At 42.0% G+C, this 11,819-nt stretch overlaps 2 protein-coding genes across 2 annotated transcripts in view; one reads left to right on the top strand and one right to left on the bottom strand.

Moving 5' to 3' along the window:
* Positions 1-1,005, bottom strand: part of GPT2 (glutamic--pyruvic transaminase 2) — a 30,265-nt gene extending 29,260 nt beyond the window's left edge. The window contains exon 1 of the mRNA XM_085303807.1: positions 255-1,005. Within this exon, the coding sequence (XP_085159933.1) occupies positions 255-518 (264 nt within the window). The 5' untranslated portion in view covers positions 519-1,005. The remainder of the gene's footprint in view (positions 1-254) is intronic.
* The window catches only part of CUNH16orf87 (chromosome unknown C16orf87 homolog), a 39,553-nt gene that overhangs the window by 13,153 nt on the left and 14,581 nt on the right, over positions 1-11,819 (top strand). The window lies entirely within an intron of this gene.

Here is an 11,819-nt window from a genome sequence, read left to right as displayed (position 1 = left end):
CAGCGGCGGCTGGAGCCCCGCCGAGCCCCCCCGGCGCCCCAATCAGGAGCGGCGGCGGCGGAGGAGTGCCCGGGGGCAGGGCCAGTGCGCGCCGGCCGCGCAGCCCTGCGCGCAGCCCGCAGCTTTGCCCGGAGCCCTGCGCGCAGCCCGCAACCCGGAGCCCTGCGCGCAGCCCGCAACCCGGAGCTCTGCGCGCAGCCCGCAGCCCATGCGCGCTGTTCGCAGCCCTGCGCGGCCCCCCGCCCCTGCCTCACCTTCCTCAGCTCCTTCTCGATCTCCCCGGCCTTGAGAACGATGGGGCCCCGCACTGCATATTCCACCGCCTTCACTTGCGGGTTCATGGACTCCAGTGTCAGGATCTTCTCCCTGCTCGCCTTCTCGCTGATCTTCACCGCAGAGGCCTTGGCAGCGCTGCTCCAGCGCGCTGTGACCTCCCTCCTTCCGCTCCGGCAGCCCCCCGGCCCTTTGCAGCCCAGGCTTGCCGCAGTTTGCTTGGCAACCAAGACAAACCGATGCATGGTCTTTCCAGCTAGTTCTCAAAGATGAATGGTATGAATGCTGAGGGCTTGTGTACTTGCTATTCGAAAGCGAGAACTAACAAAATGTACACGAGCGAGGAAGATGTGGTCAGAAGAAATGCTGAAGAGCACGCACAGTTACACRGACATGCTCAATCCTCCCATGTCCAGACCCTGCAAACTTAATTGCAGCGGATACAACTGATGTTGCAGTGCTGCGGTGCCACCAGATGAGCAACAAATCCCACCATTGCATCAGATGAGCGCTGCAGACCCCTGTCCCCGGCAGAAGCGCCTGTGCTAGTGCTCCGGAAGAGTCCCGGGTGAAACCATCCTCCTCCAGCCGGAGCCGGCAGCCGGCCCCCGCCAGGCGCTACCCCAGCCCCGAGGCAGCCGAAGGTGTGGATTGCACCAGCGAGACCGGGCGTCGCGCTGCCTGGCGGGTTTTGTAGTTCCTGCAGCCCCGGGCCGCGCCTGCCCACAGCATCAGGTGATGGGCAGGGAACTACGGCGCCCACAGCCCTCCCCGCGCGCCGCCGCGGGCGGGGGCGCCGCGCTGCCCCGCGGACGCGGCGCGGGCGGGGGCAGAGCCAGGTGGAGTTTCCTCGGGGCGAGGCCAAGCCGGCTCCGCGCGGGGCGGCGCGGCGGCGCCGCCTGCGGCCGCGGGGGCGGCAGGGGCCCGGCGCGCTTGGCCGTGCAGCCGCCCGCCCGCCGCAGAGAAAGCTGCCTTTGTCCGGAGCCGTTTTCCTGCTCTGCGGCTGGAGAGCCGCCGTGTTGCCTCGGCTGCCTCTGCCCGCCCGGCTGGCGACAAAGCCTCGGGCCGCCCGCCGAGCCCCCCGCGCCGCGGGGCACCTGTTGCTGCCTGCGGTGGGGCAGAGACGGGGGTTTGCAGCAGACGCGGGGTCTGCGGCAGATGTGGGGTCTGCAGCAGAGATGAGGCTCTGCAGCATGGACGTGGGGTCTGCGGCACAGATGTGGGTGTGCGGCCGGGCTGAAGGCCAGCAGCCTCCTCTCCGGCGCTGCCCCCCGCCGGGCGGGCACGGCCTCCCGAGCCTTTCCTCCCAGACACAAATAGGTTTCCTCATTGTTTCTAGATGATTAAAATGTCTTTTCCATCTCTCGTGTTTCAGTTCTGCTTCCCTAGCGAATGACTGGAGATCTGCCATCAAATACAATAGCAGCGGGCTTCAGGGGACGCGGAGGTGCGGGCTCCCGCCCTTCTGCAGCCCTTCTGCAGGCCGAGAAGGCCTGTTGCCTCAGCCCTGGGTGCGCAGGAGAAGAGAAGAGGCGCCTTGTTCCCGCTGGGGTGCGGAATAAGGAGTCGTTCACTCAGGAATATTCCTGTGACCTAATGTTACCTCCCTGGGTAGGAGCCTGGCCTGTAACCAGGCTTGCTCCTGAGTTATTATTGTCGAACCCTCTTTACTTTCTCCACTAACTATAGAGGAAATGCAGGAAATCGGCTTCCTATTTTAGGTGCCTAAATTACATGGTTCAAGACTTGCGATCTGTTTTGTGAGTTTTGGTATCTTTTGTTGGTTGCTGAAGAGAAAGCAGGCTGCCTTTTGCTGAGTTTCTGTTTTCTCCCATATGATTCTATCTTGACTCTTTTTCTGTCTTTATTATTTCTTCCTTCTACTCAGCTTCTGCTTGCTATAGTGTTATTTTGGTACCATAATTAATTAGTTGCAGGCCTCATTCTATTTCAAGTGCAATATTTTAGCTCTAGTTCTGTGCTAATTGAAAAATAATTGCTATTCTAGAATTGGAGTCATTTCTAGATGTAGTTAATGAAGTAAGAGAAATATAATGCTTTTATGCTGAAGGGGTCTTAAGATGGTGGAGAAACTCAGTCATGAATTTCAGTTTGTAAGATTTCAGTAATTTTACTGATAGAAAGCTTTTTCTTGCTTCTCAGCTTGTCAAGGCTAATGAGCAGAGTGTGTCTGACCCTGCTTACCCCCCTCAGAAATTCTTCCCACAGAATGACACAGTGGAGCACTGTATCCTGCAAATGCAAGTTCCAGGAAGGACATTTTTATTTGCGGCTTCGGTAGCTCCTGTTTCAGGATAGTGCGGTGTGCATCTCCTTCAGAAGACATCTTTTTTGTTGTTTAAGTATTTAAAACGTTTTTTACCTTCTGAAATACTCAGTTTTGGAACCTGTACATTTTGACATCATTATTTTAAAAATATCAGCTGTGTATCTGGAAAGCTGAATAGTGTCTTGAGTCTTTCTTTTTGACTGATTCAATTCATGTGTCATGGTGCTTTTTTTTTTTTTTCCTTTTCTTTTTTTCCCTGAGATTTGGTAAAATGTACATCAGAAGAGAAGATTCAGAACTGTCCCAAGGCTTGTCAAGGTCAAATTTAACACAAAAAAGCAAAACTGAATTTGCAATAATCTTTAATCAGGTCACCTGAAATGTTGATCTTACTTTTATTTCCAATAGCAATCCTTGAAAAAAATTATGCATTTCTTGTACATAACTAGACTTGTCAGACATCTAGATTTTACTGTGTATGTTTCAGGGTTTATTAGAGAGCAGGGTTGAATTGCTATTTAGTCTATTAAAAATCGAAATCCAAGGGATTTGAAGCCACTAATTTTGCTAGGGGAAGAACAAAATTTAACCTTTGCTCTTGGTGCACACATTACTGTTTCCACCTCCAATCCGCCCCCCAGAAAAGAGCTGGCRTAGCAGAAAGTTTCCAGTTAGCGCTGTCACCGTATCTCTCAGAGTGACCCCTGCGGAAGGGAAGGTACAGGCTCCTCACAGCTCCGCTTCAGCCTCTGGCTGACCATCCACGCGGAACCTCAGCCCTCGTCTGCAGCTTCCCCAGCACTGCTTGTTAGCACATCATATAGCACTGCAGCACCGGAGTAAGTCTGGAAATACATGTTGCACAAGCCAAAGCATATGTTTATCATAAAGCATTTGCATGAATGTATGCAGACTTGAAATTCAATAGTCTACTTAATTTCCCAAGTTTAAAAATAGTGCACATAGTAAATAAATAGGGAAAAAAGGCCTTTTCATGTTCAGTGTAATATGAAGTGTTGTTTGTGTTACAGAAAATGTGCGGGTTGATTTAATTATGATAAATTTATCTTGAAAGGTTATTTTAATACAGATACAGGAAAGGCAATAGTGTATAATGAACTTGTGAAGTTGAAGCGAAATTGTGCCTCTCTTGCCTTTTGAAGTTCACAGGAAAACTCCCACTGACTTCTATAGGGTCAGGATTCCACTCCAGAGCCAGTGGGACTGTGGTTTTGTGTGTGTCACTCAGACTTATAGTGGCTTAGCGTATCTACCTACAACACGAGGAAAAGAAAACCTACCTCATGAATGCACATTTGTAAAATGTTGTGCAATGAATTAAGGATAAAGTATCTTTTTGTATTTACTTGTAGAAATCTTCCTTTCTCTCTCTCCCCTGCCCCCAGAGCTGAACTCCAGATAGCATGCATAACTGCAAGCTCATGACATGCCCTTTACAAATGACTTTGGTTTTTGCAAGTTGCCTGTGGTGGTCAATTGACACGATCAACAGACAGTTTATGTACTGTCTACTTGCGTTTGTAGAAGCACAAATTTCAGTTGCCAAAGAAGGTGGCAAGTACTGCTTCCCAAGTGTTGTTTTCCTTTGATCTCCATGCTCCATTCCATTTTTATTTGTAAAGAGAGGTTGTTTTTCTTGCAGTTGTAAGTACATAGAATAATGATTTTCACATTGGCAGTGAGGATTTGGAGATACAGAACAACAGCAAAAGCATAAACGCATAGAAAGCTAGACACAGAGTTGTAGAAAAACAGACTAGCAGTTGTTGTCACATGTTTCCATTATGACATTTTCCTTCAGCAAACTGTTTATTATGAATAGCTGCATGGTTGGTAACTGGTTATCATGGATGCTGCATGGCAAATGGTAACTAAACATTCTTTTTTAATGCTGTTTCATTTAAATAAATGCACTGGATAGAAAATCAGTCTTAATATCTTACAAATAATAAAGCACAGTTAAATATATTTAAGTAATAAAATCCTATCTAAATGAAACCTGAGTTTGCTGAGGCATTTAAGTATGTGGAATCCATGGAACTCATGGAACCCACATTACAGAAAATAGGAGGGTTTTAGGCAAAAAGAGCAAAATGTTTCTGTATTTTATGTTAACAGTCATGGAGGATTATTGTTTCCTGTGGAGTACTGCTGATGATAGTAGTTCAGAATATAATGAGCATTTCTGGAGAAATTACCATCCCTACTATTCTTCAAAATGAAAAAAACATAAACCTTTAAGATGTGGTTCAAAGCTCAATGCAGTCAGCGGAAAAAGTGCCAGTTCAGTGACTTCGTATCTTAATGTTTACCAACTCTCATTCTTTCATGATAAGCAAAAAAGAAAAAAAAAAAGAAGGGGAAAAAAAAACCAAAGCCAAAATGAATCATAGATAATATTTTATCAAAATTTCTTCATAGGAACGAATTAAAAAGGTGCTCTATGAAAATAATAAAACTTCATTTTGCAAAGTTTGCAAGGTATATTTTATACACCCTGCATTTAAAATAAATCCGCTTAGAAGATTTTCAGTGAAAAATAAAGATTTTGTTGAAACTGAACTGTTCTGAAAAGTCTGTAAGTTTCTATGGCCTGGAGAAGGCCTGATAGGTGACAAGAATATCTGGAAGCCTTTTGTATGGAATGGTAGCTGCTACCAGCATTAAATCAATGTTAATATTAATATTTTAATGAAAGTTTCTTTAAAAACATCATTTGGAGCTGGCTTGCTTCACAAAGCAAATAAATCTTTATTAAGAAATATTGTTACCATGTTGACATGGGCCGTAGGACTCATTTTGTATATTGTGGTTCAGTTTGATTAGGGAGGGATCTTCCCGTCAGCCCTAGGGCATTTCAGAGACATAAAACTCAAGTGTTATAAAATACATGGACAAGGGCTACGGACACATTTGCTTTAGGAATTAAGTAGAATCAAGCAGTGAAATGGAAAAGTCCAATAATCTTTTTCTAATATATACTACTAATCCAGCAAAATATTAAATTATCAGGAGCTAGAAATCAAAATATTTTAACTTACCATTAAAATGGTTTCCTTTCTCATTACAAAGGGAAGCACAGCAATGTTATAGAAAATATATGTCTTCTTAATATATAAAATACTATTTACTGAAGTGAAGCCCTTTCATTTATAGAGCCTATTACACCTTGATTACACCATCTGTAACTGCTGATCGAGGGTGTAAGAGTGGTTCTGGCATTTTCAGCAGCAGAGGTGAGACGATAAAGTAAGAGTGGGTCTTGATTACCTGGGAAGCTTGGGACAGTGGTAACCCTCTGAACTGGCTCGTCACTGTGGTGTCCTAACTCATGTGAAGTGGCTAGCAGATGGCATACTTATGTTGGTGGCATGGCCTCTCTTTCATGCAAGCTCCAATGCACAAAGCTTAAATCAGAGACAGGAAATCGAACTGAATGTGGATTTCCTGAAACTGAATGACATCAATCTGCAACAGCTTTTTGAAGAACAAAAATGCTTTGTAGTTGGTAAGTGCTCAATATTTAGCTGTGCTCTGAGAAACAAGCCAGCATTTTTATCACTTATATGTTAATCTTGCCAATTCTCCCAAGTTTAGAGTAACAGGATCTCAAAGGATTTGCTAGGCACAACTTTGATTTCTTACGAGGGGAGTCAGAGAATACTCAAAGAAATTATAGCTGCATTATACTCTAAATTTCCTGATGAGAAGCAAAATARAAGAATTAAGTATTGCAAGCTGTGACTACCAAAACTGTAAGACAAGAATCGTAGACAAACAACTTTAAAGCTTATCTATGTAATAAATTTGTGATGATTCTTGAATTTAGTTCTTTTTTCTTACCTATTGTAAATTGTAACATTACAGCTTGAATTCATTCATGGTAAGATTATATATAAGATATAGATTAAGAGACTTATTTAATCAATATATATTTTATAACCTTCTCCTGACACAAAGTCACACCATATATAGGGGTTTAATTTCTCAGTATTCTGCATGTCCTCAATTTCTAACCAAGTATGAGGTTTGTCAGCCCTTCACAGGAGAGCTCACAGGGAACTCCTTACTGCAGGAGAGCAGAATGCTTCTGAATTCACTGTGAAACTTTTGAAGTACTTCTCTCCAAATCTAATGTGGATTAGATATGTGAATTGTAATAACTTCTTTAAAAAAAAATTGTAAGATTATAGCTGCCCATCAAAATACAGTAGTATGCAAGAAACCAGTGTGGTAAACATCTATGCTCCATTCCAGTGAAGGAGGGAAGAAACCCTAAGATCTCAGACCATTCAAATCTGTATTGTGACAATAGCAGAGGAAAGAAGCCGAGAACAGGCACTGAAAAACCTCATATGTAGCTTTCTGTATAGATACAGAAATGACCTACATTCCTAGTTTTCTGTTTTAAGTCAGTGTAAAGCACGTCTTAAATGAGGCTCAGTTTTACAAAATATCACTTACTGTTAACTAAGAGAGAAGGTACCCGTATCCTTAAAAAAGTATTTCTTGCTTTTTGTCAGTGCTAGATTCAACTTCTGAAATGACCCCGGAAAACAGTATTGGGCTTTAAGAATCCAGAGTTAATGTGTTAATGAAATAAATTAGAAAAACAAGAAAAATATATGCCTTTTGGTAACTCTTAATAATCAGTTGTCTAAGTAATGGATGCTATCTTGTTTGCATTCAATAAGTAAACTTTTTGTTTGTATTAAAATAGTTGGACAGCTGAACAGCTGTCACTATTTTATGTGCTCTAAAAAGAAAGGCATGATATTGTAATAGATCTGTTCTCTTGCATATTCATTTACTTTACTCGATACTGTTATATATGCAGCAGAGCCCCCTGCTGTTACAAAGTCCCTTTAAAATACTAAAATGAAATGGTCTTTCTGCCATCATCACGGGCCTTCTCAACTGAGAAAAAAAAAATCAGAAAGTATCTTCAAAGTCCTGTTTGCATGGATTTAGTCTTGATTCGAGAATGAAATCTACATTTGTGCTTTTGGCAACAGGCCTAGTTTATATCAAAAATAAACGTCTTCTGTTTAAGCATGTCTGGAGAAAGACCTCTACAGGTAATGGCATGCTACAGGCTGAAAGCAATATACAGAGGAAAGAAACAAGCTCCACCTTCCAAGATATAAATACAAAGAAGAAAAGGAAAAAGACAAATTAGCTGATTTACTAATTGCGTACTCACACAGAAACCACAACATGCACACGGGGAGCCCTAGATGCTCACAGGTACAGAGGAATGTGTTCTGGTTTGCTAGGGACCTGGGGCTAGGGCAGCAAACAGGACTGCTTAATTCAAAGGAATGGTATTTCTGTCTGGGAATGAGGGCAAGAGTGGAGAGGGCACAAAGCACTTCCAAGTGGAGTCTCAAGGAGGAGGAAGGATAGAAAAAATTAGAATCAATAGTTTGTACCCTGGTAAGAAAGGGTATTGACAATGATAAAAATATCTGCTGCTTTATTCATCATAAAAGATTGGTTGTAAGGATGGAAGGATGGACAGGGTTGGCATGACAAACTGAGAATCTGAAAACACTTTCTATAATGTGAATATAATTTACTTAAGAAATTCAGGCCTTGCTGGCATAGTCTAGTACTATTCCTGTTGTTTTGATCCTGGTGGTGCTAGTGCTATGGTAATAGTATGCTGCTGTCTGAGAACATTTACAGTGGGAGATAAATTTATGAATGAGAATGTAGGAAGCATGGTTTTATGGTTGAGGTATTGGACAGATTCAGGAAAACTGGATCAAATTAAACTGTGTTTGTATGTATCTTATGTTTATCTGTAAGGGGCAAAGTCAATACCTACATATGGTCATTTTGACTTGCAGTACCTGCAGCACATAAAATACTGCTTTATTTTTATGGGGCGATTATAATCAGAGTTCAGAGAATGATGTTTCTCCACTATCAATATTTAGGATTTTTAAAAACACTCAGTTATATTTTGACCATGTATAGCATACCTTATGAATTGATTTTTGTTTGTATGTTATACACATCCATTTCAGCACTGCTTTAATTTCTTAGGAACTTTTACTTCGTTTATGCATTGTATTTAAAGTCTAACAGCTCTTTGTCTCAGCAGTGGAAATCATAGTTGTAAAATAGTTTAAGAAGCATATGTCCACATTTGCTTCATATGAGTTATTTGAAATTAAAATGTTGGGGTTATTTTACTGGATAATTTTATTTTACTGTCTTTTCTTTTTACTTCAGCAAAAACACGAATATGACTGGAGCAGTAACCTCTATCAGCACTTGCTTTATCATCTGAAGTCAAAATCCTTTGTGTTACAACAACACCAGATTTTCCAAAGTGACCAGCTGCGACATTTACCAGCGAAAAAGAGAGGTAGGGGAACTATTTATCAAACAAGATCCTTCTGATTGCTTAAATCTCACTGAAGTATCACATTCAATCTATACATTTAAGAAGAATGCAAAAACAATAACAAGAAACAGTGCAGCTGAGCTATTGTCTGAATTGATATTTCAGTGTCATAAACTAATACCTTTTCATATGTTAATGAATACAGAAATATTAATAGGAAAAATTCTTGTGAAATCACCAAATACAATGACAAGACAGTTTTACAGTACAAATGTGTACAGCTCATGATTTCCTGCATTTAGGAGAGTACGTACATGGAGTCCCTGTCCATTACAAGGTATGCCCCTCTCCACCCAGATGCTTTTGAGGATAACTGACTACTTAAAGGAAGAGTGGAAAGATGTTTACCTGGGCCAGCTGGGAAAAGTCGAACCTAAACAGAGTAAGAGGTGGTTGAAACCTTTCTGTTTCCTCAGTTGGCATGGGAAAAGCAAGTATAAACTAGAGTTACGTTATTGTGTTTTACCCAAGAGCTCTCATTGGAGATCTACTCCTGAGAGTCACAGAGGTGAGCTGTCAAGAAGAGAAGGCTGCARATGATGAATGATGTAGAGTGATTGTACTTGGACGCAGAACTGCAGCCTTGCACTTCAAACGCTAAAAATGAGAAATTTCCACTCTCTAGATCACGATTAGTATGCAGTGAAAGGCTTGTTTTTCAAATTTAAAAAGGAGTATTTTTCCCTTAAAATTGTTGCCTGTGGACTTTGTCAAATGCAAAGATTAACTATCAAGATCACTAAGAGGATCCACAGTTCAAATGATTAAGGTGAGGACTGACCTCTATTTATTGTTGCAAAGTTTATAATATCATATGGCTTCTCTCTACTGTTTCCTAAATATGTAGGTGTTCCTCAGGACAAATAGATATAATTTGTTATTCTCTGTGGCCTTTCAGAAAGTGTTTCAGTTTTTACAGTCTACATTTAAGGTATATTTAAGGTATGCACAGCAATCATGTCACTTAGAAATCCTTTACAAAAACATTGCTTATGTAGAACATGTGTGGTCTTTTACGGGCCTGGAACTCTATTTTCAAGTTTCACAGAACCTGTAATAAATTATCTTCAACAAGTAAGCTGAATAAATCAAGGAGGAGCAAGATTGTAGACAAGTTTACCTGGCAACTGCTATGTCTGTAGGAAAGGTAAACAAGCTGTGAGAAGGTACAAGGCCTAGGCCTGCAAACAATAGGGAGATTTTTATTCTACGAGAAACTATTAGAAGTGCTAGTGTTTTTTTTTTTTCTGCTTGAAGGACAAAACATCTTTCTAATTTGCCTAGTGGGGAAAAATGATTTGGGTTGTCCTGGTAGATGAATAAATACTGTCTCTAGATTCCATCAAGAACTGACCAAATGCATCAAAGTAACTCAGTAATGACCTAGTAGATAATGTTAAAATTTAAATAGCTGTAAAAGTAACTTTTAGAAAAGTTTCCTCCAAGCTGTTTTTTAATTAATTTACCTGAAGTATAGACAAAAGTCTTATTAAAATTGCCTCTCCTCTAATGATTTTTCTCAATACTTAGGCAGAGCAAATTGACTTCAAGTCTGAACTACAAACATAAAATAAAWTTTCTGTTATATTGGGCCCAGAGCCAGCCTTGCAGATGTACTCATTGCTACCCATATGAAAGCATTACAGTCCCAATAGATATGGGACTTTAATATATGATGGCAGCTGTACTTTAGGCTGTTTTGAACAGTAATCTTAAAAAATAGTTTACCTTTGAGACTTTGCTGCACTTTTCTCCAGTAGACATTTTGTATTACAGGCAAAAGTCATCCAAACTTTGTTGATGTCAGTACTGTCATTATCACTTTTTTCTGTTTCTTACTCCAGAGATGAATGACACACATATAAACATTTTCTAGGAATACAAAGCTTTCATATGTTGATGCAAAGTTGCAATCTAAGAAGTATCTCTTGAAGTAAATTTGGAGTTGAAATGACCATTTCTAACTGCCGTATTTCTTAAAAGATGTATTTCACAAGAAGCATGGACTGCAGTTAGTTTATAATATTTTAGGTGGAAGTGACAGGAAAATTAATATACTAATATAAAAATATTCATTTTGCAAGCATAACAACTTTTAGATACGATTTAATATTCCAGAAATTGAAACACAAGTCTCTGAGTGCAGTAACCTTATCCCCAACCTTACACAAAGCCTTTTCTTTTTCTGCGTTACCTTCAGAAAATATTATTTAACACACTTTGACTGTTAGAAATAGGACTGCACATATTTCAGTGTAACTTCATCCTACAAGCACTGCTTTTAGGGCATATTTAGCTGGGAAGGGACTAGAGCTAAAGTAGCTGCCCTGTCACTCATTACCCCGAATTAGAGGGACTTCAGACCCTGAAAATATTCTGAAGGTTAAGAAGCAAATAGCTTTTCTGGAACATTTTCCCGTTTTGAACCACTACGAAGATCTTCACCGTCCCTCCCCGATTTCCTCACAGCTCTGCGCCCAGGCAGCTCAGAGCAGCACTCAGCAGGTCACTGATGCTGGGATCACCTGTGAGGAGCCCGGGTGAGCTTCCCCCTCCCCAGGGCGGATGGGGAAAGGTGCCCGCGGGCCAGGGARCGGGACGAAGGGCCACGGGGACCCCGGCCGCCGTCGCCCCTTCGCTGTGAGAGAGGCTGCGGCTCGGAGGGAGGATCCCGGAGGGCCGAACGTCTGCTAGCCCGCGACGGTTGAGGAGCGGAGAGGCAATGAACCCGCTCACCAGCGCCCACAATCCGCCGGGGGGCGGGACTATGTAATAAACGGCTCTAACGGCCGCGCAGCCCCGGCGGCGCGCGGCGCGCAG

This window comes from Rhea americana, unplaced genomic scaffold (genome assembly GCF_003343005.1).
Source record: "Rhea americana isolate MKP2758 unplaced genomic scaffold, rheAme1 scaffold_20, whole genome shotgun sequence".
Classification (NCBI taxonomy): Eukaryota; Metazoa; Chordata; class Aves; order Rheiformes; family Rheidae; genus Rhea; species Rhea americana.
Note: the sequence above shows the minus strand (reverse complement) of the source record. Positions and strands in the feature narration are given on the sequence as shown.